Source organism: Macrobrachium rosenbergii, chromosome 50 (assembly GCF_040412425.1).
Source record: "Macrobrachium rosenbergii isolate ZJJX-2024 chromosome 50, ASM4041242v1, whole genome shotgun sequence".
Taxonomy (NCBI): Eukaryota; Metazoa; Arthropoda; class Malacostraca; order Decapoda; family Palaemonidae; genus Macrobrachium; species Macrobrachium rosenbergii.
This window is the reverse complement of record NC_089790.1, coordinates 35492986-35520443: the sequence shown is the minus strand read 5'-3', so window position 1 is coordinate 35520443 and position 27458 is coordinate 35492986. Positions and strand designations below refer to the sequence as shown.

Below are 27458 nucleotides of genomic sequence, written 5' to 3'. Positions count from 1 at the left end.
CAAGGCACATTTTAGACGATGAATGTCAAGTGTTATTTGAACCATTTTCACAGAGAGAAAAGCCGCTAATTGAAGTTCCTCTCAGACGCCCTTCTTCAAGGGGGGAGTTCTGTTATGAGCCATTTGATTAATAACAGGCTGCTCCTGAGCTGTGAAATTTACAATGAGAACTCTTTCCTCCTCACCTTATTCTTGCATACTTTTTTTTATCTGACACTGATAATGTCACAAAGGCTGGAAAAACTAAGCGTCTCATGCCTTAGCTTTTTATATTTCCACAGCGTTTTGTTGATAAAATTTTTCTGTCGTTTCCTGCCTGGTACTCAAGAGTGTCGTCGGGTTGTTTCACTTCCAGACCAATGCCCAGATAATGAGATTTCCATTAGGCGCCGTCTCCTTGATGGATTCGCAAGCTATTGTTCATTTGCAATCATATAATTAGTCTCTCTCCCTCTTTCTCTCCCTCTCTCTCTCTCGAATAGGATCCCGAACAAATTAGGACCCTTAAATTGGCACACTGACTAATGGCCCTTCGGACCGCCTTGACCAACGCTCTAACACAATTTCCTTTGAATACTTCCCATTACGCTGCGCCTCTAATTCTTTGCCAGTGTGCCATTCTCAAGACTTATGGCTGCCCACAAGCAAAGACACTCGCCACATAAACTCATCCGACCTCCGTTCACTCTCTTTAGGTATCGTTCACTCAGGCATATGAAGGCCATAGGCAACCGCGGCCAGCATTCCGACAGCCAGCGAGGGGCTGCGAGCACACATCTGCCGAGTGTGATTATAACCCGGACTACCGGGCGCTTCTTGATGACGCGTTGGGGATGATTTTTTGAGTGCGGTCTAAAACGGCGATATATTGGTTAATGTATGAGTACGGGACTGCTCCATGATTTGTGTTAGTGACTGTATGCTCCAAAACCACCCTCGCCCTAGCCATCCTCCCCCCCGCCCCCTCTTCTTTTTTCCTCCTTGTGACGGGTCTTCATCTCTCCCAGACCTGACTTTCATCGCCAGGCTACTTTGTGTTCACCCTTTTATTTCTTTTCTGTTCCAGTGTTCGGGTCTTTTCTCATTTCTCTTCCAGCCCTCTCTGGACAATTTAACATAGCTTCCATCATTGTTCCTTGTTTTCTGAATTACATTCAAGAAATATCCATTTTTTAAATTCATATTCAATTGCTACTTACGTGTTGAATTCAATTTGCTTTAAATTGCGTTACTCCTGTTTTCTCAATCTCCACGGTCAAAACCTTTAAGTCTTATTATCGCTATTGTAGGCAAGTTTTGTCGGCGGATACACTTGAGGCAAACTACCTTGCAATATTAATGATGAAAATGCCTCGGGGGCGTTCTTCGCAGAATAATGAGTCCTCATATCGCAACAGTGTAAATAAAATTAATGAACTCAACCTAACAAAAAGACTAAAGACCGCCAGTAACGGCATGCTCTCGGGAGTCTGGGGCCTGCCATTCTTGCCCCCAAGGCTATTGTAATAGATCGCAGGAGTTAAACTGTTGGAATTTTGGATCTCATCACAAACGAATTTTAAACCATTCCCTTTGGGTAATCTTATAAGGTACATATCCCACGTACGTGCCCCTAAAACCTTTCCCTAAATTAATTTCCTGTAAGTAACAGCCTTTTTTTTTTTTTTTTTTAGGGCGGCAATTTCAAAGGAATGGATATAAAATAACAACCTCGACAATTATACGACATTCTTAGTCACGTTTTGTGATACTTCTAACCCTGTTTCTTTAAAAGTAGAATGAAGATTCCGTTACTTGAAAGAGAAATCGCGAGTAAATGAGAGAGAGAGAGAGAGAGAGAGAGAGAGAGAGAGAGAGAGAGAGAGAGAGAGAGAGAGAAAAGCATGTTGAAGGACATTAAACAGTCCCTTAAAGTGGGAGTTATATGAAGGGTCGCGAGTGCTTATTGGCCCTGGGCGATGCGCCTAATCGAGATGCCAATGTTTCCCGCCAAAATTGTTTTGAACTTTCATCGAGTTAACAATTCCGCTGCAGAGACTTGGCCGAAGTAAAGTAGAGGTGATTTGCCCCTAATATGTTCCTTTCTGATTAAGAATATGATGTTTTATGCAAAAATGCGGTTGCGACGAGACTGCCCATGGGTGCAATTACAATAATTACAGGGAGCAAGACTGCAAAACGCACTTTTATGAAACACTCCTACCCTAAGAACATCTCACTACAGATCGATCAGTGATCACACACCCTCCCCTTTTACGCGTTTCTTTACTCCAGAAATTTAATATCCATACACAAAGATAACTGGGACGTGATAAGGGAGATAATAAAAGAATACACAAAGCTTAGAATGACGTCAGACAGTCTCTCAAATATTTCAGAGACTGCAAACGAAACAAAATGGGAAAGAGAACGATTAAAACTGATGAGCTAGTAGCGGGAGCGGCCTGGTACTATATGCCATGCCACTATGGAAAGCTGTGTTGGCCACCGTTGCTACCAAACAAAGATGACGAGCGCCAGACCACAGGATTCCACTTTTTTTTTTCTTCTTTTTTTTGTGAGAGAGATCATTTATTTTCAGCCGACCCTCTAAAGTGAAGTTACCTAGGAGGGCATTTGTCTTAATCACAATTAAAATATCTACTTTAAAATATGCTGTTGTTTATGACAGATTATTTTCCAAACCGTACTATCTGGAGAAATATTTGTAAAGGCATCTGCTTGGATTTTTTTGGGGAAGATTTTTAGAGTCCCGGGTTATCTGAATATAAACAAGAAACTCATAAACTTGGGGAACATTACTTCTCAGTGTCTCACCGAAGGCCCACCAGCTAGAATATGTTACCCTCATTACTGGAGAATTATTGCCATTGCTCACCATTTAACGGTCATTCGTATGCATGATGACAAGGTGACGCTTAACACTGCAAGAGAAGGATAATGAATTCAAATACCGCCTCTCTGATTGCCTCATTGTAAAACTAAGTACAATGTACCTCTTGTACCTCTATACACTTCTTCCATTTTGTTTGTAATTTTTTTTCTGTTAAATCAGGCCATCTGTCTGCACGTAAGAGTTAAATCTACCATATAACAAGGGAAAAGGTAATTTTCTAATCAACTAAATATATTAGTGTTACCTGTTTTCCCTTACCTGTCACATGTCAAAATGTTACATTTTGCACGTGATATCTCAAAATACTAAGTGGATACAACAAAGATGGCAACTTGTATTCATGAAACACATTTGCTACTCTCCTCCTGAAAGTATCAACAGAGGCAACGTTGAGCCCAATCTCACTGACGTACTTCCTGCACCTAAAAGCCGGAGGTAATTTTAATAAGTTTTTATCTCTACTCTTGCCTGCACTTAGCTCTATCCTAAAAAGGATATCTTTAGCTAGCAAATGAATTAGTCCTATGGGCAAAAGCACAGGTTTACTTGACAGATGTTTAATATATTGTATGGAATGGATCTACGAATGAAACTGGAAAGAAGTACAAAATCAGAACGTACTTTGTCTACCAATCATTTCATTTCCCAAGTCTGTAATACCGTTCGTACGTAGAACACCTAGTATATGAAGGTGATATTTGTGAAAAAAAAAAAATCTTAAACAGGGCATAGCTTTTATGATTTACAAGCCGAGACAAATCAGTCCAGCAAGAAAAATATTGGTTAAAAGAACGTAGCCATAGACACGCCCCTTTTTTTTTTACAAGAACGTAACTCATTAAATTATCATAGACACGCCCCTTGAAAAAGGGGAAGGTGAGATTACCTAGAAAATACAGAAAAAGGTAGAACATTCCACCTTCTGAAATTTTATGGTATGCATTATTTATCATGCTGGTTGAATTCTACAAAAAGTTTGTGAGATAGTGAAGCGTGTGGCACACACTAAGGACAAGGCAGTGGGGATGGCTCACAATCAAAATAATCGCGAGAGCATTGCCTAGCCCTAGACTAACATCTATAAAACAAGAAGAAGGCTGCAGTCTCACGACGGAGTTGAAGTGAATGCGAGATGAAAGTAAGAGCTGGGTCATTCATTATGAGAAAAGCCTTTGATTCTTTCTACTCTTATCAAAGAGGGTAATGCGTGAAACACCTGAAAAATGAGAAGATTCCATACAAGGACAGATGAGTCAAAAATACATCCGAAGGAGTTGCTCTCCAAAAATTAAAAATAGCAATGGAGCAATTTAACTAATTTTAAAACTTTGTGAAGTTGGGTGTATGAGAGACAGGAGATCGGAAGTTGGCCTTTGAAACAGTAAACTTATCAGATTTCAAACATTCCATTCACAGATACTACCAGATCTCCATTTACAGCTTCAACAAACATTAAATGAGAATGCAAAAAGCGTTTGAAGACGGCGAAGAAAGGAGGAATGATTCCGGAGTAGAACCATCATGTTATAAGAATGAATACGACGCGATGGGACTTGAAAGAGATAGGGACAGATATAGTACTGTAAAGAACAAAAGAAAAAGACCAATCTAACAATAAAAATGAAACTGATTTATACAAATGTACTTAGTAATGAAATATCAAATACTGCTGAACTACATGAAGTAGTTATCTTTGTCGAAAGTTCCTGTTCATGCTAAAAACTACTTCATTAACATCCGTGTTATGTAGATAGTGAAGGTACACTTAGAACTTTGCAGAATGATTTGAGAGGGGTGGCACTGTCCTGGTTAGGATGAAACCTTGTGTTAATCTATGCTTCACAGCTATCAGATGATAGAGAAACAAGTTAACTATACTGCTAATGATGATAATAACGATGAAGATTACGTTACCAGTTAACACACCACTTACAGAAGTTAATTAATTTTCGATTATTTCAGTTCCAATGGATAGTATATTGAAAACCAGTATTAAACTACCCATAAAAAGTGGTGTTACATACTTTTAAGCTTCAGTCGTTTCCACGTTAACAATTGCGCCTAGCTAGAGCAATAGGCGTATGAAGAGCTTCAATAGTCAAGTTTCAGATTCGTCAAAGACAAGTGTAACGCATCTTAAAAATGCCGGAAGCAAGAAGAGCACGTGACCTGCTTGGCCTGACCATTCTCCACAAAGCTCACGTTCCCTCCCTTCCCTCCCCTCCCCTCCCCTGTCGTTTTCCTTTTTGTTTTTCTTTCCTATCTAATCTTCATGAGGCCAAATTATATTCCCATATACGGCTCTGTCTATATTTGCAGTTTGTCACCTGTACTGTTCATAATTACGCCCGAAGGGGACACTTTTTTCGCCATTACCTTGCCATTGTGCGGTTGTTTGTTGGCCATTTTTTAAAACTTATGAGGTCATTAACGGCACAATTTGGCCTTTGTACTGGACCACAGCTTTGGAGAAATTATCATAAGCACTGTACATATATGGTAAGCCTTGCTTCTGGATATGTGAATTTTTCTCACTTGCTGAATAAAACACAATATGGCTTATCAAATCTCCCTTGCTCCGTCATAGAGGTTATCATCACGAACTAATTGTTTTGAATCACACACTGTTGAGGAAACAACACAATTCATAAACTGACAACGAGGAACTTCTAGAAAAAAACTGCACATCTGCTGAGGTTTGTAACCATAAGGAGTTTCAGTTTCTCTTAGTGCCCATTAAAAATGCTCAATTTCCTTTATAATTAATAATATAAGGAGGTTTATTTCTGGTTGATTTGCTTCAGTTCAATTCATTTTATTTAAATTCAGTTCAATCTCATTCAACTGAACTTCCTTTTCATAACGATTTTTTCCAATCTGTTACTTACTTTGCAGGGAAAATTCATTTCGCTTAATATTTGTTGTATAAAAAGCTCCAGTGTTAATAATCTTAATATGACGGCCATTAATTTACATATAAAAGATCGAATCTGATCATTCGTCATACAAGACTCTATAATATAATTTTCACCATATAAATAGCTTTACGCATCCGAGAGAGAGAGAGAGAGAGAGAGAGAGAGAGAGAGAGAGAGAGAGAGAGAGAGAGAGAGAGAGCAACAACAAATTTAAAATACAACTAATAAACCTTTCTCCCAAGCAATGGCATTCTGAATTGCTTTAGAATTCATCATGTAAGATTCTTAATGGAACAAGCCATCGCACGTGTGATTAATTCAGTAAACATTCGTCATATAGGAAGTTTAGATTTCCTTCAATACACTGTACACGAAAATTAAATTCTGTTCAAATTTGTGACGATTGAAATTTAATTATCTGTAACCTTATTCAAACTAGTTTTGATTCTATAACATTTGTCACTTAAAAAACTTATATTTCCTTTAAAATTCGTCATATTTTGTAACTTTCGTGAACATTCGCCATACGAGAAGCCTCACATTGTTGATTATCATATTTTTCTTTTACTTAGCGAAATAAAACCAATATATCGCGGACAATCAATACTAAATACCAAATACTAAAGCATTTGGTACAAGTTCATCTCCATTTTCAAGTGTACTACAATGTTTCCATACGAAAATGTTCATCCGAATGACATTTGGTATCATACTTGTGCAGGATATTGCATGAACTAAGAAAAGTAATCATCCTGTGATAACTCACTGGTCAACAGTGTCCATAAAGAAACAACCATTTAGTAGGTCTTGTTTAGTGTGTGTGTGTGTGTGTGTGTGTGTGTGTGTGTGTGTGTGTGTGTGTGTGTGTGTGCAAGAAAAAACACACACCGGAAAGGTTTTGTTTTTAAAAACATTATTATACTTATAGCAGGTACTGTATAAATTATCAACATTAATTACCCATAATTATCTAATGGGTATAACTGCCTGTTAAGACACGACTAATTATATATAAGGTCTCTCTCTCTCTCTCTCTCTCTCTCTCTCTCTCTCTCTCTCTCTCTCTCTCTCTCTCTCTCTCTCTAAAGAAAAGAACGCAAAATACACACATAACAATGCGTGCTCTCTATTTACTGAACATTGAAAAACAGGCAATAACCTAACAATGTCAAGAGTGGGGCGATGTACGCTGAATAACTGTAACATACATAAATACATGACTTGTATGAGTCATGGAGAACTTTCCTTGTTACTGCCGACCGGATATGACGGAGCAAAATCGGACGAATGGATAAAACCGGATCTGGTTGAAGATGACAAAAGAGAACTGCATGAATAAAATGTTCCGTTTTAATTTTTTTATTTATTTTTCTAACCTTCACTTCAAATATCTACTCAGCACGGATTTACTGTTTTCTTGAATGCTAGGTACACGTTAGTTTGAGGTATGATCAGAATGACAATCTCATTGATTTCGAACGAAGCTATAAATAAAAAATGCTTTCGTGACACAATGAAATTTCACGTCTTGCAAATAATTTAGAAGAGTTCTGAGATTACAAAAAAAATAACATTGCTTGTGAAGAAAATCAAAACATAAATATCAAATGCTACTGAAGACAAGATAAACATTATGTGGTATAAAAAAGGCTAATGGCAGCTCAACATGAAATAAACTGATGGGAGAACATTAAGTAAAGCATTACTTTGTACAGCGACTATGTGAAGTTCTTCAGATCATGTAATCTATAGTGGTTAAATTTGATCTTTAATGTTCCTCCTATTGTGAAAAATGCATTCATATCTCCAGGCAAAAACTGCCACACTCTTAGTGAAATAATGCAAAGCTAAATTCCTTTTAAACGACCTGCATTTACAACAAAATTTATGAAAAGAAAAAACACGTTATAATAAAATTAAAATGGCAAAATAAAAAAAAATTAAGTAAAGACGAAACCCGAAAATTGGCAAAAGGATAACTTTCAGAGCAGCAGTTTTGTTTATTGATTCATTTTTTACGTTGGATACCAGTAGCATAAACAATGAAAATGGGTTGGATGGAATGGAATGGAATATAGGATTTTGGCTAAAGGCCAAGCGCTGGGACATATGAGGTCATACAGCGCTAAAAGAAAAAATGAGAGCAGAAAGGTTTGGGTGGTGTAACAGGAGGACAACCTCGCAGTTGCACTATGAAACAACTGTTAGGAGAGGATGAATGGCTAGATGGAAGAAAGAGAATATAAATGGAGGTTCAGTAAAAGAATGGAAGGGGCTGCAGATAGGGGCCGTAGGGACGTTGTAAAAGAACCTTACGTAATGCCTACAGGGTGAAAACTGGTTGGGGAAATACGACCGATATCTCAAAAAATGCGAGAGAGAGAGAGAGAGAGAGAGAGAGAGAGAGAGAGAGAGAGAGAAATGTTGTTTACACTAAACATCGATAGCCAACGGAAGTTCACAATCATTTAGTAGTAATTTTACTAAAAAGAAACCTAGTATTCTTCCCTTCTTTGTTCTTTATCTGTTCGCTTCTTTCATTTTCCCATTCCTCTCATGATACTAATATTAAAGATTGACACTTGCGAGGAAATAATAAAAATGCCCATACAGAAGCAATTTAACAAATACAGCCAATTATATACTTAGAGAGAGAGAGAGAGAGAGAGAGAGAGAGAGAGAGAGAGAGAGAGAGAGAGAGAGAGAGAGAGCAGTAAAAACTACGATGATTAAATATAACACACAATAAATAAATGTACAGTTATTCGGCAAACGAACTTAAACCAGAAAATCACAGAAATATTCACCAGACAGAATCTATGCAACTTGTGATACAAATGAATTCAGGCAATATTTGATAATTATTCATCAACAGAGTTATCACGGATCTTCTTTTGACTATTGCTATAGTACCCTGTCTTAACGCCATTGTCTACTTATATTTCTCGCCCGTTTCTGTCTCTTAATACTTTTGGAAAAACTTTCCTGTCTCATTCTGTCTGTTATAGAAAATGCTCTAAACAGAGGGTATAGCGGATGTCTGGATTCTTTTCCAACATATTTCGGGAACAAAGTTTGTTGACCGGTACATTTGACTTCAAATTTCCGTCAACTTTATTATTCATTGCTATGCATATTCAGGGTGCAACTGGGAGAGCCTAAATAGCATAACAGTCATTCCAAATAATAATAATATTGGAGGATCCCAACAAAGAACGACATGAATCAATTCATGCATAAACATATAAAATATATCCGTAGTGCGTCAATCACTCAATACACAAAAAAAAAAAGAACAGCAGCAAGGGAGATAAACCATGGTAATGACGGAAAATAACGCAAAACCACCGTCCGTCATTTACGCATAATCCCTCCAGAATTTCCTGCATGATATCCTCCCACATGTTCATCCATATGCTCCCTTCTATTTCCACTTTGTTCCTCCACCCATCATCCGCTTTATGGTGACGCTTAGAACGCTTTGTTCGGTAGGTAAACGGGAGCACTTGAGCACACAGACACAGACAAACGTCAGCCTCCGAGCAGTATGGGTCTGCAGCACCTCTGACAGGAACTCGTAGCTAAAAGCTGATCGCATCACCCTGTGGTCTCTCAAAAGTGATCGAGATCGCACGCAATAATGCAGTGAAAATTTCAATGTTTGAGGCAAAATTAACAACTGGGATCAAATCGTAAAGCCGTTATATTATGAAGTGTCCCCGAGTTCATTGACGATATCCAGTTAAAGCACTTAACAAAAACAACAACACCCTTTCATCGAGAAACGTCCCGAAAGAGTTCACGTTCAATCTTAGTAGCTCCGATGACGAGGTTAAATGCCAGAGAAGTCCTGTGAAGTGTCGAAAACGATTGGTCACAACTGCAGATTTGAGCTTCAAATAACTGCAACCAACTATTCAATATTCATCGAATTCTGATATGACAGTTCCAACAAAAGCATTTTAAAACTCTAAACGAAATGTGAAAAATCTTGAAGAGAATAAATTTCCGTATCTCTTTTTGTATAAATAGATAGAACTCTTCATCAATATACCCTAGTGAAAGGGCATAAAGCATAACGATTTTATACCAAGGCTTAAAATATATCCATTTACGCAGCTTTCTACATAGTCAAGATGTTGAGGTATATCTCCTACATTTTGATGACAATGTTCATCTCAGCGGCAGCTTTTCCACAGGTAAACAGCGATCTGATGTTGATTTTGTTTCTCTGGTAAATAGAGCACTGCCCTTGTGTTTGCAGTAGCCAAAGCACCATCCTTGCCTATGTCGTGCCTGATCCCCACAATTACTTAATCCATAGATTAGGCGATTACTGTACTCATTCTGTAAATTAGGCAAGGGCTTGCCTTGCCTAAAATGTAGACTGATTTTACAAACCTGCCCAATTCATGGATTAGGCAGTCTGCCTTGTCCAGAGATTAGGCAGTCACTGTTTATACTCTAAATGTGTATCTGTGTTCATCTTATGGATTCGTTCAAAATTACAATTATTAGTAGTTTTGCCCAGTACGTTCTGTTGGCCAGCACCAAGAACAGGCAAGAAAAGGTGCTACTACTTGATAAATAACTAAATTAGATCTGCTCAAAGTCGGTTGGATAAAGAAAGATACCAAGGTGATTCTCTCTCTCTCTCTCTCTCTCTCTCTCTCTCTCTCTCTCTCTCTCTCTCTCTCTCTCTCTCTCTCTCTCTCTCTGACTTTGCCTGAGTCTTTTAGACTAAGATCCAACTTCAGTCAGTAGATCTCTCTCTCTGCATCCTGATTAACTGAAAATGGCAAACTTAATTTGTTGACAATTTATTAGCAGCGTGGCAACACTATAAAAAAAAACAAAGAAAAAGGCTCTGCATGAGTTTTAGTCAGTAAACCTAGTATTCCCATAACATAATAATATGTCTGTGCAAAGGATTTCCTTTATTCGTAAGTTTCACGAAGCAGCTATGCAGCCTAAATGACAAACACTGTATACCGTCTTGTCTCACTGCTTTGGTATTTATTTTCATCACAAAATAAATTTATAATTGTTTCTTCGTCTTAAACTTTTTCCGCATTTTGCTTTTTAAAACAATTTGAATTCTGCGAACATTCATTGTCACTTTCATGGGTTTAACTGACTTTCATACGTTGCACTGGGCAGTATTTCAAATAAAATTCATGTTGTAAGCGAATGATGTTACATGTAGTAGGTGCTTTCAAATACTGCACTGCGTTTTTCGAATGTTCAAAGATTGTACACTTACTACGTGGAAAATTTTCCAGGTGAAAACAAAACAGCACAGCTAAAATTGTTGTTTGGATTATTTTCTTCTTGCCATTACAGCCCTTTCTATTACATTTTGTTCCGCTGTTTCATTAAAGGTGTTTCATTCACTTTTTGTTTTGTATTATTTTGCCGTCATGTTTGAATTCTGTAGCTGTTTCTTTCGACGTTTGTTTCTGTTTACTTAACTTTTGCCTTATCTTGTTCGTTTTTCCCCTCCCTTCCTGTGTGTGCTCGCATTTTTCTTCTTTCTTCCGCTCTGTGGTCACACTGTGCCTCTTAACTGTTCTTCTCTTTTATCAACTGACAAGGATAGCATAAAGCAGCACAGTAAAAAAAATAAATAAAAAAACGTAAGTTATAAAGACGCAAAACAGAAGAGAGATAATTATCAGTAATCTGTGGAGCAAGCACACACCCTAATCTACAGATCCGGCAGCTTAGTTTATAGATAAGGCTGCCTAATTCATGGATTAAGTAGATCTGGAAAACGAATCTGCTCTTCAGGCAAGCTCTATGTCTGATTTACAGACAAGGCAATCTAAGGATTAGGCACGACATATATATATATATATATATATATATATATATATATATATATATATATATATATATATATATATATATATATATATATATATATATATATATATGTATATATATATATAAATATAATTTTATATATATATACATATTATATATATATATATATACATATATATATATATGTATATATATATATATATATATATATATATATAAATATAAATATAATTTTATATATATATACACACACACACACATATATATATATATATATATATATATATATACATATATATATACATACATACATATATATATATATATATATATATATATATATATATATATATATGTATATGTATATATATATATGTGTGTGTGTGTATGATGAATAATATTGCCAAGACCAGGAAGAACATTCTTTATTACACAAGCTTTCGAGGTATAAAACCTCATCATCAGGCTGAAAAACCGACAAAGATGAGAATCAATGAAATTACAATAAAATGAATTGTCATAATAAATCTTCAGCAAAAATACTAACCAAATATATAAATTCACTTAATCCTTTTACTGTAAGATCACTTTTGAGGGAGAAGCCTGCTCTGCCTCTGGACCTTAATTCCTATGTCGTTTACTTGTTCACTTGTTCGCAGTGTGGTCTGCGATACGTGGGATCCAGTTCCCGCTGGCTCAGACACAGAATTTTGGAACACAGAGGTCTTTCTATTAGAAATAGGTTTCCTCTTTCCAAACCACCCTTTTCTGCCATTAGGGAACACAGTTTAGCACAGGACCATCCTATCACTGACCTGGATTTTCAGGTAATGTCTTTTTGTTCAAACAGACTGGACCTTTTGATTTCAGAGTCGCTGTTTTAAAAAGATGAAACCGGAATTGAACAACAACTCGTCTGGTATACAACTAGCTATCGTGTAATTTCATAGTAGTTACACAATTGGGTCGTTAAATATTTTAATTTGTGATTGGTAGTTTGTTTACATTTCACCTTATTTTTATATTTTTATGTTTGTGATCGTTTTTAATTTTTCGTTTTGTTTTTTTTTTTTGCGTCTCACCCTTTTAGTTTGTAATTACTGTTCATTTTATATGTTTGGTTAGTATTTTTGCTGAAGATTTATTATAACAATTCATTTTATTGTAATTTCATTGATTCTCATCCTTGTCGGTTTTTCAACCTGATGATGAGGTTTTATACCTCGAAAGCTTGTGTAATAAAGAATGTTCTTCCTGGTCTTGGCAATATTATTCATCATCGAGCTAAGATTTCTAAATAGCCGCCCAATTACCGAGACTACAGTATATATATATATATATATATATATATATATATATATATATATATATATATATATATATATATATATATCATATATATATATATATATACATTAATAAATATATATATATATATATATATATATATATAATTTATCAGATTAACAAAATCTATCCTTACATATAAATATTATACTATATATATATATATATATATATATATATATATATATATATATATATAAAATGTGTGTGTATGTACATATAAACATACACTTGGCTACGATGGAGAGGATGGGTCTATTCCAGCTCTAATAAATATATCTGAAAACGACACACACACACACACACACACACACATATATATATATATATATATATATATATATATATATATATATATATATATATATATATATATATATATATATATATATATATATATATATATATATATATAAAAACATGTCCGTGTATGCCTGTTATTTCTTCTATTGAATAAAGCACCAACAAAACAAAATGAATTCCCTACAGGCAGAACCGATTTGAAAAGGGACAAGTTTTCAGATAAACGAAGAATTGTCGTTACGAATATCCTTGTTCTCCGACAGACACAACACTGACATGACTGAGTGCAGTAACCTTTTCCTAAGACGCATCACTGTTATTAGAGTAACTTTCCTTACGGAATGCAAACCCATGCAATTACAGAAATTTCTTTTCGCAAGTAAGCAAAACCCCAGGTTTCAATAACACTGTTCAACTAAATTAGTATCATTAATTATTATGTTTTCCTACGGTGAATCCGGCACTGACTTTTCATGTAGCATTTTCCCATAGTTAATCGAGGCACTGTTTATAAGTAGCAGCTCTCTTTCAGATAATATAAACAATGTTATTACAACAAAATTTTCCTCAGCAAAGGAAAGTTAGCACTCAAGTTGCAATTTTACCTCGGTTACACAAGGCACTAGCAATTAAAGCAGCAAATTTTCCTAAGTTAAACCAAGCACAAATAATTTAATGAAGCAAGTTTCCCTCCAGTAAAAAAGAGGGCATCGTTGAAAGGAAGCACTGTTCACTCAGGGAAACAGGCCACTGACATTTAAAGTAGCCATTTTATCTAAACATGATGCTTACATTTAAAACAGCAGGTTTTCCTCCAGGAAATCTGGAATGCATTCGAAACAGCAGCTTTCCCTATTATACAGAAAACACTGGCCTTTCAAGCAACCCGTTCCAGTTAGGAATACAAAACGGTCTATAAAGTAGCAGCCCTCTCCAAAATAATCTAGGAAATAGTTTTCATCCGCAGCTTTCCATCAAGAAAAAAAATGGTGGCATAAAAAAAAAACAAGAGATTTCACTCGCTACTGCAAGGAAGTGCCATTAACGCAACAAATTCCCCCCAGCTAAGCCAGCATTGTTTTAATATCAGCAACTTCCCTGCGGTAAAAAAGGTAGGGGGGACCTTTATGTAAAGCAGCAACTTTCTCTTAATTAAAAGGACATAAACATCAAAATAAAAGCTTCTGCCAGGTAAACCAAAGATCTCGCTCTGCAGCAAAACCTTTACTCCAGGGGGAAATAAGCTCGGGCAAGACGGCAGCAATTTTGTCTGAACACTGTAATCCTATATCCTAGTTTCTTTCACTGAACTGGCGCTCATAAACAATATTACCATTTCATAGAGAACAAAATTACTTTTTCTTGTTATTTGGTTATGCTTCGCACAAATCTTTTTTTTTTTATTAACAAATATATGGTAGAGACAAGACAAGTGATTTTCATGACTCTTTCCCCCATCTGATATCATCTTGAATACGAATCCAAAACATACTCCTCTGTGTTCATGAAGCAAAGGAACCCAGAGATTATAATATTAAGTAGTGTTTCGGGATATATAGTTTCCTTCTGTCTCAAATGGAACGAAAAACTTTCATTACAGTTGTCTAACCGCGTAGATTTGATGACAACGACCAAAAAATGAATACACTTCTGCTACACTGAAAAAGTTAAACTCTATTTACCTACTCCTTCCAGACTCCCCCCACTCTCAACCTGAAAACAATGACTAGCAACAGAAAGAGCGACACTTCGCAAACTCTATACCTGGCCCCTATTTTCTTACCCAGCATGGGGGCACATACTTTCCTTGCAGATGGGTCGGTCTTTTCCCCATAAGTTTTTCCAAACGTTCTCGACAGGTTCCTCGTTTCCAATTGTGTTTTGGAACTGTCACTTCGTAATGTCCTTTTAACTTAACTGACAAAATTCATCTACATCCAGACAGTTTACTGAATCGGAAGACTTAAGCCTAGAAAGATGTTTTACCAGGTTCCTTATCCACGGTCTTAGACACTGTCGTATACTGTACATGTGCCACAATAAATGCCCTACCAACGTATGAATGCATGCGTGTACAATACAGATATGCATGAACACCGTAGTATGCATTTTCTGAAACAACCATATAAGAAGCACATGCACCGACTGTGTAAACATAATCCTTGTTTTTTTACTAAAATCTGACATTTACACAAGGTTACCCAAAAAGTAACTGATGAATATATATCTAAAACTTTGCCTACATTAAACTAGACATAATATTATTAAGAACTACTCTTCCTGAGTTAATTTATACTATCGCCAGGGTATTCAAAATCTAGGAGGACCATCAAAATGCATTTCAAAGCTTTGCATATTCGCTAGAGTCCAATACAAGGTGAAGATAGCGTCTATTCACCCAAAATAATTTCTTACAAAACAAATTAAAAGTTCACCGTGACAGCAACGGTAATGCCATTCATACATTTTCAGACATTTTTTTTAGGATGACATACCTTTCAATTAGCGACAGATTGCGAAAATGAGATCATTACATTTTATTTTCATAAATAGAATGGTATATGACTTTCTCTTTTCTCCATTTTGTAAATCTTGTAAATGTGTAACTTTTACTTAGTTATTAGGCAGCCTCAATCTTACATCCGAGATTTTTAAATCTTTGCACTATTCATAAATCTTTTAACCACCGTAATCAACAGAATCCTTTCAATCTTACACCACTGGTTTTCGCCCTTAATTCTAAGAACGTAATACCTCCAAGCTAAAACATTAAAATGCAGTCGCAGTTTAGCTGATACAGACACTGCGTAAAACCTAAGCCAAAAACAACATTGGCGCACATCCGCAAAATAGCATTATCAGATGCTATCACAGAACTTCAGCGTCCCTCCCACCCACTATTGTTTGCGTGAGAAAATGCAAATACATGTATACAGAAAAGGGCGTCAGCAGCTGTGCAAAAGGGAGAAACAGAGAAAGTAATATGCATTCTATTTATGAAAATAAAATTTAATAACCTCATTTTCGCAATGTGTCGCTAATTGAAATGTATGTCATCTTAAAAAAATCTGAAAATGTATGAATGTACTGAAATGCATGTCATCTTAAAAATCTGAAAATGTATGAATATATTGTTTCCTTATAATCCCGTGCTTACAGAGCTATCTGATAAAAAATTGCGCAACGGAGCTTAAATCAAACTATAAATCATGATGCTGAAAAAAAGTGAATATCTGACCTCATAGCTATAGCGAAAACCGTTCCCTTGGTAACCTATTAGCTGGTAACTATTACTGATATCACAACCAGTAATTACTATGTTGTTGCTGATGAAATTAATGTCAGACACGATAAAAGCCTGTAATGCAGGAGGGCTATTCTTTAAACAATCATAAGTAGACACGCAAATGCAAAACAAAATTTACGTCTAATGAAAATACAAGTAAATTATTTTTACTTTACTAGTATTGAAAACTCCCCACAAGTAATGACTACATGTAACATCTAAATGCATATATATTCATAAGCCCATACGTAAAATCTTAATGCGTATATTAAATTTATATATACATCTATGTTTACATATACTATATTTATATACATGTATATATATATACATATATATATATATATATATATATATATATATATATATATATATATATATATATATCACCCTCCAGGATGAGGCTGGTAACTCCATGCTCCACACCTATCTATCTAGCTATCTATCTATCTATGCGTGCTTTGTTTTCTTTTGTTTGAATATCATCTATGAAATGACTGTTGTTTATACTTCCAGATGATCGATGACAAAGCTGCTGGACTCAACGAGACACGCCAGCAAATAGCGAGGCGACTGCTCCTAAGTATGCCGTGTCTTCCATGCCACCAGACGGACGATTCTGGCCATTGTCGGCCGATCTACGGCTGTACAGTTGATGCGGAAAATGAAACAACGCCCGCTGTAGATTCTGATGAAGTCGATTACGGAAAGGATTACGATACCTCGAACACCACAGACACCGAACCACGGGTAGAGCCCCTTCACGAATCCCTCTCTGAGTCCCTGTGCCTTCCGTGCTTCGAGGTGGATCGCTTCCTCAGGTGTCGTAGGATAAGGGGCTGTGTTGTATCGACCACTACTGACCTTCCAGATTACAACGTTCATAGTACCTCTTCCACAGGTGAATCTGTCACTTCTGATTCTAATGATGGCACTTTTGTGACCACAACTTTTAATACAGTACCACCATTATCACAAGGAAACCCGAGTGACCAAGACCTCCAAGCCTCTGCAACCATAGATGAAAAGACATTTGCTCCACACTTTTCAGATCAGGGCACTGGGTCACACAACAGCTCTGCAACCGCTGAGAATATGAGCCCAGCTTCAGATTCAACTGTACCTACTGTTTTTATCACAGACATTTCGCTCCTCAAGACATTTTCTCCCTCAGTCGTCACCAAGCTCAGTGCCACGACGGAGCTCACAGATGACTCGACCCATGCTGGGAGCAGCACAACGAAAAGTCCTCCAGGAACAACGGATCCTAGGACCTACAGCAACCAAGATACCGAGGCAAAGGCAACCACTTTCCTCTCGAAGGCAGAATCCGTGGCAAGCTCAACGGACATCCTCCTGAAAACAACTAAGTCACTGCAACCTTCATCATCTACTTCTGAGAGGGCATCACCAAAGGGTAATAATGGTACTACTGTCACAACCCAAGCAACAATAACAACAACAAGAGATCCATGCCGAGATATGAATGTGTATTTTGGAGCAAACATATGGTGTTATTTCAAGACCATGTGGAAAGGAAAAAGTTAAATGGAAGTAATTTAATTTTACTGATATTCCACACCGATTCGTCATTTAAAACTTTATTCACTAAAATACTTAGTCTTCCAATAAAGGTCATTAACGTAAATATTACGCGAGACGAATTCCACGCAGATGTATCACTCCGATCTCTACCCCTAGAAAACCTATATTTTTCATGTTATCATACTCTGAATAACTCTTTTATAAAATGAATAGCACTTTGTTAAACTTAGAAAACACTTGTTAGTATTTAGTGACAGTTTCCAATAGGTCTGCAACATTATTTTTTTTTTTATTTTACGTTTTCCGTCCTTTAAATGTAAAAACTCTCTCTCTCTCTCTCTCTCTCTCTCTCTCTCTCTCTCTCTCTCTCTCTCTCTCTCTCTCTCTCTCTCTATATATATATATATATATATATATATATATATATATATATATATATATATATATATATATATATATAAATTAAAATTAAAGATATCTTGCGTCTCATCCCATTCGCTTTCAACAGTACTTGTATTTTACTATTAACACAAAAGCAGTGACTTTTTACCACATACTCATTAAAGAGAACAACGTAAGTCAGGGCAGTTACGTAAATGGAAATTTAATACAAAAATGTGTTTTGTTATACTGCATAAAACAAAGATCGCTTTGTTTTGACTGATGAGTTTAGTAGGTTATTATGTATGCGGATGATAACTGTCGCTTCCCGTATATCATAAAAGGTGTACAACTGTATTTAACAAGTTCACAGCACCTAACAACGTTTTGACTAGCAAAGCTCGCCAGGTTTTATGTCCACAAATATAATGCTTTAACTCATCTGAAATAGAATTATGTAACGCCTTGTATACTTCATTAATTCTGAAATATACTGCATGCTTAAATACCTGGATTCATTTTCCCATTTACTTTGTTCAAAAAACTGACTTTTCACAAACATAAAAAACAGAATGATCATTTTCCACCGCTCTCTCTTTATTCATACCTAAAACACTATGCTTCTCCATATTTACTATGGAAAAATAAGTCTGACTATATATGGAATATAATGATAAAATTCATAATCCTTTCAGAATGAAAACTTTTCAAAAACAAATATTTTATATTCGGTAACAGACTTTAACGTAACTGCTACGGTAAATGCCGGGGTCAAGTCTCTACCAGAGGAGTGGAAATGGTTGTACTCTTTTCAGATGCTTACTTTTTATTATGAAAAAATTGGTATCGTAAAGAAACTGAGGATATTTTATTTGGCACTAACAACATGTGTTTCGTAAAACGAGGCAAATACATTTCAAAAAATGAAAAAAAGCTATAGTATTCACATAAATTATGACGGACTGTTTAAATATTAACCAGCCCAGAACGTAATAAGGCACGAGATAATGCCACACCTAATCGATATTTCGCATTGTTCTTCCAACACTAAATTCATCTACAAGCCACAGGATGCTAAACCATTTTAATCAGCTTAAGCAAATTTCCCAACAAAAACTTAAGACTGATGTGTCAGCAATACACACAAAATTACAATGACTGTAACTGTGCGTATGGATCGAGACCAGTCTCTAATTCTAATAAAAGGACAGCACTGACATACTACATCTGCAATTCAGATACTGTATGTATTTCGTATGAGGAGAGAAAGGATGTAACTGCACTCTTGGGCAGTGAATAACACATTTTAAAAATGGCCTCCATCTAGCAATAACTACGAATGATAAAACTCTATGTTACGATCAGTTTCCGAGCTCATAAAAAGCCACTGAAACCAGTTACCTATATTTAGCCTATGGCTGTCTCACAATTGTTGAGAAAGGGTAAAAAACTCAGTTCAAAACACTCACAAATCTGCCAGTACACCAAGAAAGGCATTACGAGCTCTTTTTCTCTTAAGGCTGCCCTCGCTTCTCTATAGAACTTTCTACCCACGTCGTCTTCAGATGCCCACATACCCAACGATACCCTGTCAGTGGCCTCCCATTGTAAGGATGGAAATGTTAACTTTTAGATCGGGCCTGATATTGGCTCATGATTAATGAGGTGGTTTTAATTGGTGCTCTATGAGTTGACATTTCCCTTGGGTAATCCCTTGGGATCTGTTAAGATCAGGGGTACGGTTTTTCTTTCGTTATCTTTTTATACGGTTTTGCAGCGTTCTGCTACAAATTCATTTATCTCATTTTCTAAAAGGAAAAATAAGGGGGGGGGGCGTTTGTCGATGACAAAGTGCTTGTAACTATTGGCAGGATATTTCATTTTTTGTTGCCCGTTACGTTTTATGCTTATTTCTTCTCCAAGTACCCCATTTTAGTAAATGAAAAAATGAACATGCGTAGAGAGAGAGAGAGAGAGAGAGAGAGAGAGAGAGAGAGAGAGAGAGAGAGAATTATCCAGAAAGAATTTTCCTTCATCCTTAACACTATTCTGAGAGAAAGAGAGTGAAATCAGGCAAAATAATTCTCTAAATCTTAAAGCTATAAAGTTGTAACTGACCAATGAAGGATAAAACCTTTACGTTGCTGCCATATTCGAAAATAAAAAGCAGCAACCCCTCTTCCTTTTTCTGTATGACAGGACATCTTTTCCTCAGTGCCCACTCCTTCCTTCCTTTCTTCCAGTATCTGTGCGTGACTGTGTCTCCGCCTTTTCTGATGCTATCTGAGGGTAGTGTTAGCTGGGCATTGTTCGCTGGCTTCGGTGTATTGTGTGGTCTCATGTGGTAACCAGCGAACACTGCTGCTAACACACCCATCGTAGGGTTAGTTGGGGGGGCGTGGACTTGCAAAAGGCGAAGAAGAGACTGAAGGGAAGAAAGAGCGGAAGGTCCATTCGAAAACAACGAAAATACATGGGTTATACAATTGTGAATGGTTTGTTAAGGACAGGTATATTGTGTAGATTTAATATGTGAGCCATGATGTTAAAATCTACAAATAAAAAAAAAAGGGGGCACCCACGAATACATTTTCCACGCACTGATTTCTCAACAAGCAAATTACAATGCCTATATGGCAGCAGTGGTTACACGAGATAACTGATGTATTAAAATGAAAAATCAGATTGAAACAATGCGAAAAGAATACAACAAAAATATAGGAAGACTCTACTCAGCAATAAGATTAGTTTTTCATTTTGAAAAGACAGAGATGGGAACGGCTGCCCACTTAAGTAGTGACAAATCAGCTTTATATAACAAGAAGGTTAAATGATAGTGGAAATAGCTAAGTGGTATCGTCGGCAATTTACACTCTGTGGGTCCCGAGCTCAAGCCATGTTCAGGCCGCGATAGATTTTCACTGGCACACGACCTTACTGTTACTGTCAGCTAGGGAGGGGGGGTTTGAGGGATGGAGGCGTTAAATCTACATGCTGAGACATCAGCAGCCATTACCTTGCTTCCCCAGGTCTCCCTTGAACGAAAAGGGGGCTTGAGCACTGATCATACGTGTCTCTGTTCAGAATCTATGCACTGACCAGTCCTTGCTTCTGTCGCTCATTAACGACCTTTAAAGCAGAGAATTCCTCATTCCGCAAGTTTATACCTGATCACAATTGCATGCCACTCCCACAGAATTTCTATGGTAAATAAAACCGAGAGGTTCATGTAGAAATAAAAAAAATATTTTATCCGCACTTACAATACACACACATACATACATATATAATATATACATACATATATATATATATATATATATATATATATATATATATATATATATATATATATATATATATATATATATATATATATATATATATATATATTGCGAATGTATGCAACTTTGAAGCAGTCCTCATGGAGGTAGCAGGACTGCTCGCAAATTTTATATTTTGCCTTGAACGGGCACGGTATCTCCATTCATTCTGCATACTTTAACATGCAGGCCAGTGGTGAGAGAGACTGACTCCGGGGGAAGGATCATCTATATAAGACCCATAACACCTATAAACCATCAGCCCGGCTATTGATTACATGGACATCCTAAACATTTTACATCGTAGTCTAGTCGAGCTTTTCAATTCTTTGTTATATTTTTACGTTCAAAAGGTAAATGCTGGAGGAGGGCAGTTATAAAAGACCAAGATATCATCTTAATGGGAGATCGATAATAAATCAATACATGTATGAACTTGTACACGTGTGCGTGCAATTGTATTAAATGCAATGTATGTCCAAAGATAACCCTATACCTAAACATAGTAAGAGGAAGAGAGGCGATTGTAACATAAATTTCTCTCTCCGTTTAAACAAACGTTACTCGAGTATAACGTCTTTATGGATGTCAGATGTCAATAATATAAAAAAAAAAAAGAAGATGGAAAGTGACAGCCGTTAAGAAAACGCGAATCTCGCATTAAACTGATCTAAAAATTTACTGGCCAATCTGTCGCGATCCCCCGTCTTTTTCAGGAAAGAAGGCTTCTATTGTGCTAAGTAATCGACAACATTCAAACAACAATATACATAACAGCAAGTAAGTGTAATATTCTCATTACTGGTATCGTAACAAGAGATCAAAATAGCCAATCATGACTAGTCCCTAAATACCTAAGGGTACTCTCTCTCTCTCTCTCTCTCTCAGATGCCGGTATCCCACGAGAAAGATATAAGAATGGAAGAGGAGAAGGAGAAAGAAAAAGGAAAGAAGCACGGAATACGAGTATGAATAGGTGGTGTGTGGTTCCATCATGAGCATCGCATCACTCCAACAAAGAGGGTTTCGATGGCTTCACAAAGGGATTCGATTCCATGCGTTAAAGCCTTCTCTCCGCCCCTTAATAAATATCCAAGGAACAATAGAGCTGTAAGCGGCCGAAAGTGAGCCTTGTTAAATGAGCTGGGACTACAAATTTGTAAGTTATAAAGGTAGTTCACGCCCCCTCAATTTCCACAAGAAGAAGAATCAGAGCGGAGAGGAATCGGCTGCCGAGAGGACCCGCAGCACTAAACATTGACCCCTAGGATAAATGGGATATGGGCTCCCTCTAGGCACAAGGAATCCTCGCTAAAGGGGAGGAGCCTCGTAGATTAGTGCTTTGTTCTTGCTTATCTCTGTCTTTTCCGATTATAAGAGAGCACTCCCCTTTTGATGACACGAACGCGATTTTTAGATATTTCAGACCTGATGAAATCTAACAAGCCAACAAACTCAGAGCCATTTTAAGAAGGAGAAAAGCACCATCCAGTATAATGATTAATACTTACTATTCACATATAAAACATACAATTCATTTAATCAATATCTTCCATACAACCTATAATCAAGTTTCAACTGTTTAAAACTAATGTATATAGATAGTCTCATTTTTGTGACCTACATGATTTAACTAAATTCCAAATATCAAGGTATAACAAAAAGAAATACTGGAGATGTTACAAAACTTGAACGAAATGACTCATAAATGTACTTCAGGTTCATTCAAATATTCTGAAAAATTGCAGATGCTTTTAAGCGAATTTCGAAGAATAAGACGAAACAGAATATTACCGTAAATGGAATGACACAGCTGAGCGATTTTAAGCCCGATTCTGCAATAATTTTCATGAATAAACCTTGAAACATATAAAAGATGAAACCTATTTCAGTTTTTATTATTAACGGCGTCACAATAAATGAATTAATGACTTGTTCTCTATGACTGTATACACACCTTGTGGATAAAAAAAAATTATTAATACTCGGAATAAATAAAAAAATCCTTCAGAGGTTAAAGCCCAGGAACTATCAATATAGATTATTTGCCACTCACTCTCTCTCTCTCTCGTTTCCTTACTTTCCCACTCACCTCTCTCTCTCTCTCTCTCAATGGTTTGCTCATTAGTGGAGGAGGGAAGGAACAGTGTATCGCCACCCCCAACCCCGTTCCCATGCTCATGCACGATCTTGTGAGTGGTATTGTTTTAGTTCAGTCAAGTCCATCCCATTTGTAATTTATGGAAGAATCGGTCAGGCCCAACTCCATTTTCTCCTCTTGTACAGGGATCCATTACCTTGGGAAACGAACCAATCTTTCACTTTTTTTTTTCCTTTCAAATGCCTTTAAAATCTAATTAAGGAAAATTTATTCCGTAGTGATGACTTTTTCACAGACTTCTCTTGTAGCTTAATATACTTAAAAAACATACATACTTAAAAATACATACATACATACATATATATATATATATATATATATATATATATATATATATATATATATATATATATATATATATATAAATATAAATACATAGATAAATATAAATTTGTATAATATATATATATATATATATATATATATATATATATATATATATATATATATAACTTTGTTTTACGTTTCACTTTTCTTAAATAACCCGGCGATAATTTGGACGTACGTACGCTGCAACTACCTTCGCAATTAAATAATTAACACTAGGCTGAAACCATCTCCTAATTAATTTAAACTTACTCCTGAAAAGCAATAATATCGAAGCATCCCCTTCTAGTAATAACAAATACCTCCACAATAAGCCACTCTTCATGCATTATTAATAACGAAAAAACTCTCTTAATACATTATTAATAACTAAACTCCCTGAAAAACACCTCTGGCATCCCACTTCAGAAAAAAGTTAAGTTTCTAAATCACAGAGGAGTCATTAATAGCCCCAAAGAAGGTGTAGTTCGATTTAATGTTTCCTTCGGAGGGAACGCCAAGAGAATGAGCTGCATAATAAAAGGCTTGTTAATTACTTAGGGATCAGAACTGATCATCTTATATATCACAGATAAAGAACGGCAAACAAGTGGCCCTTGCACTTTTATAAGGACTATATTGTTGGGGCTCTCTCTATTATGCTTACCTTGTTCACTGGTCTCTTTCTTCTTCTCCTCCTCCTCCTCCCCCCTCTCCTTTACCCAACTACCCTCCTTTTGTTATCTTTCTCTTTTGTTTATAACAAATTCTCTTTTTTGTGCCAGTATAAATGTCTCTTTTGTAAGGACTATACTGCTGTGTGTCCATCTTAATGCATGTGTCTGTCCCTCCTTTTATGCATCATGGTTATATGCTTATTTGCCAATTAATTGGCTGACAATCTTGATAGATTACTAAAAGTCCTTATAGGATTAGTTTTAATCCTTCATTATCAAACGATGAGTTGTTTGTGAGGTAAGAACATGAAGGCAAAAACAATACATACACCGGAAAGTTATGTATACATATGCATAACAATCATACAACTATAATATTATATTGTATATTGATTGACTGATTTACGACTGCTAAAACTTTATATTGTAGAAGTTTATAGTTTCATAATAAATGAAAACATACATATACCAGATTGCATCAATGTATTCAAATATTCATGCTCTGATGATCATAAAATATATGACAACAATTAAGGAAACATACAAAATTCAACCAAAGATTATAGGGAAAAATTTTGCTGTGATCATCAATTAACGTGAAATGAGCCGCAAGAGAGGGAAAGTTGTAAACCGCCAATAAAAACTTACAACACAGATAAGAAAACAGAAACAACTCACGTAATAAATAAAAAAAAACACACACATGTAATTGTAAGTGAGAGTCGAAGAAATTAAACACAACTGTAAGGTATATTGGCATGGGATATCAAGTAGAACTACAGACTTTCAGCTAGCAGGCATCAGCAACATCACTGTCCAGAGAGTCGTTTCCCAAGTTTGCAGAGAATGAAAGATCCTAATTAGATGCTGTGCTCTGTGATACTGTTGCACCCAAGGATGTAAAAAATGACTCTCTACTAAACTAATAATACTCACTATATGCAGAAGCACATTCAATGACAAGATAACATGGGCTCCGTATTGAAATACAGTTTAAGGAAGATTATATTCCTAAAGGTTGTTGAATCCATAATAATCCAACATTAATAGTAGAGATCTTTTGTAAGGGACATTATTGGCATCATCTAAGTTGATATAAAAGGACATAACAATGCCCATTTAACTTCTTCAACTGCAGTCAAATAGAAATACTGGAGTTGAAGGCAACACCCAACATTATCAAAACTACTCAATACAGTTTTGGGTATACGCAGTGAAACATTGTGTGGGAGGAAGAAAAAACAAGTAAAAATTGCGCCGAAGTTTCTTCGGCGCAATCGAGTTTTCTGTACAGCTTATAATGCTGTATGAAACTGTCAGCTGCGGCCCATGAAACTTTCGGCCACGGCCCAGTCGTAGTCTGTGTTGTTGGCACCTATAGCGGTGCCAGACGCACGATCATGGCTAACTTTAACCTTAAATAAAATAAAAACTACCAAGCCTAGAGGGCTGCAATTTGATATGCTTGATGATTGGAGAGTGGATCATCAACATACCAATTTGTACCCCTTTAACCTCAGTAGTTTTTAAGGTCTGAGGGCGGACAGAAACAGCATCTCAATAGTTTTCTTTAACAGAAAACTAAAGTTGCTGATCAATAAAATTAAGGTTTTCTTGGTGAGTAGTCTCATATCCAAGGTGCACCATTTAGGGGTCTGCTTTACCTCTCTGAAGGATAACTGCTATTCCGTTTTGCATTAGGTGCCATAAAATAGCTTCAGTCACAGTTGTATCACCTATACACTATACTCCCTTATTTACAATCACGTCATCAATAATGGCTAAAATCAGAAGCACCACCCAATGCCAAACCAGACAAGGTAAGTACCACCACACTAAAAACACCCAACACACTTTTCAACTGCACGGACACAAACACACACACACACAAAAAGGTGAATCGGATTAAATACAAAGCCTACAACACCTACCTTAAGATATTCTTATAAAAGAGTTTGTTTTATGTCAAAAGCAACGAGAATGTAAATTTAAACATGGCACACGTTGTCAGTGGTATTTTTCTCAAATATACACGTAGTTAGTTTCTATGGGCATTCTGACTGACAGAAGGAACTTGCATCTGGGATTGAAGGCGAACTTTTCTGTAAGTTTAGAGTACTGGGAAAATGATGATTCGTTTATTGTTGTAAACAGCACTTTTACAGCCTACTAAATTGAAAAAATATTACATTATTTACGTTCATGTAATATATACTATTTAGAAAAGTTTAGGTGAAAGTGCACCAGATACCAATTTTTATAAGAAGCAAACTCGTCTGGATGATAAGGAGGAGGAGGAGGGGGAGGACAATTAGAGTCTTCTGAAAACGGAGCAGAGGATGAACCACGCCATATTAACTGATAATAAAAAAAAGTAGGAAAATTATCACACACAAATATCCATAACAAGGTCGCGTATGTCCATATCTCTTACCCAGATTTTGAAAATGCAAATTTTTCTATGAATAACCTAATAGGATAAAGTAAAA

At 36.2% G+C, this 27458-nt stretch overlaps 1 protein-coding gene and 1 long non-coding RNA gene across 3 annotated transcripts in view; one reads left to right on the top strand and one right to left on the bottom strand.

The window, feature by feature from the left end:
• LOC136832832 (uncharacterized) overlaps window positions 1-27458 on the bottom strand; it is a 655893-nt gene that overhangs the window by 32852 nt on the left and 595583 nt on the right. The window lies entirely within an intron of this gene.
• Window positions 9318-18487, top strand: LOC136832897 (uncharacterized). The gene is made up of 2 exons (XM_067094553.1): window positions 9318-10013; window positions 17093-18487. Exons 1-2 carry the CDS (start codon window positions 9951-9953, stop codon window positions 18122-18124), a joined length of 1095 nt encoding a protein of 364 aa, XP_066950654.1. The 5' UTR covers window positions 9318-9950; the 3' UTR covers window positions 18125-18487.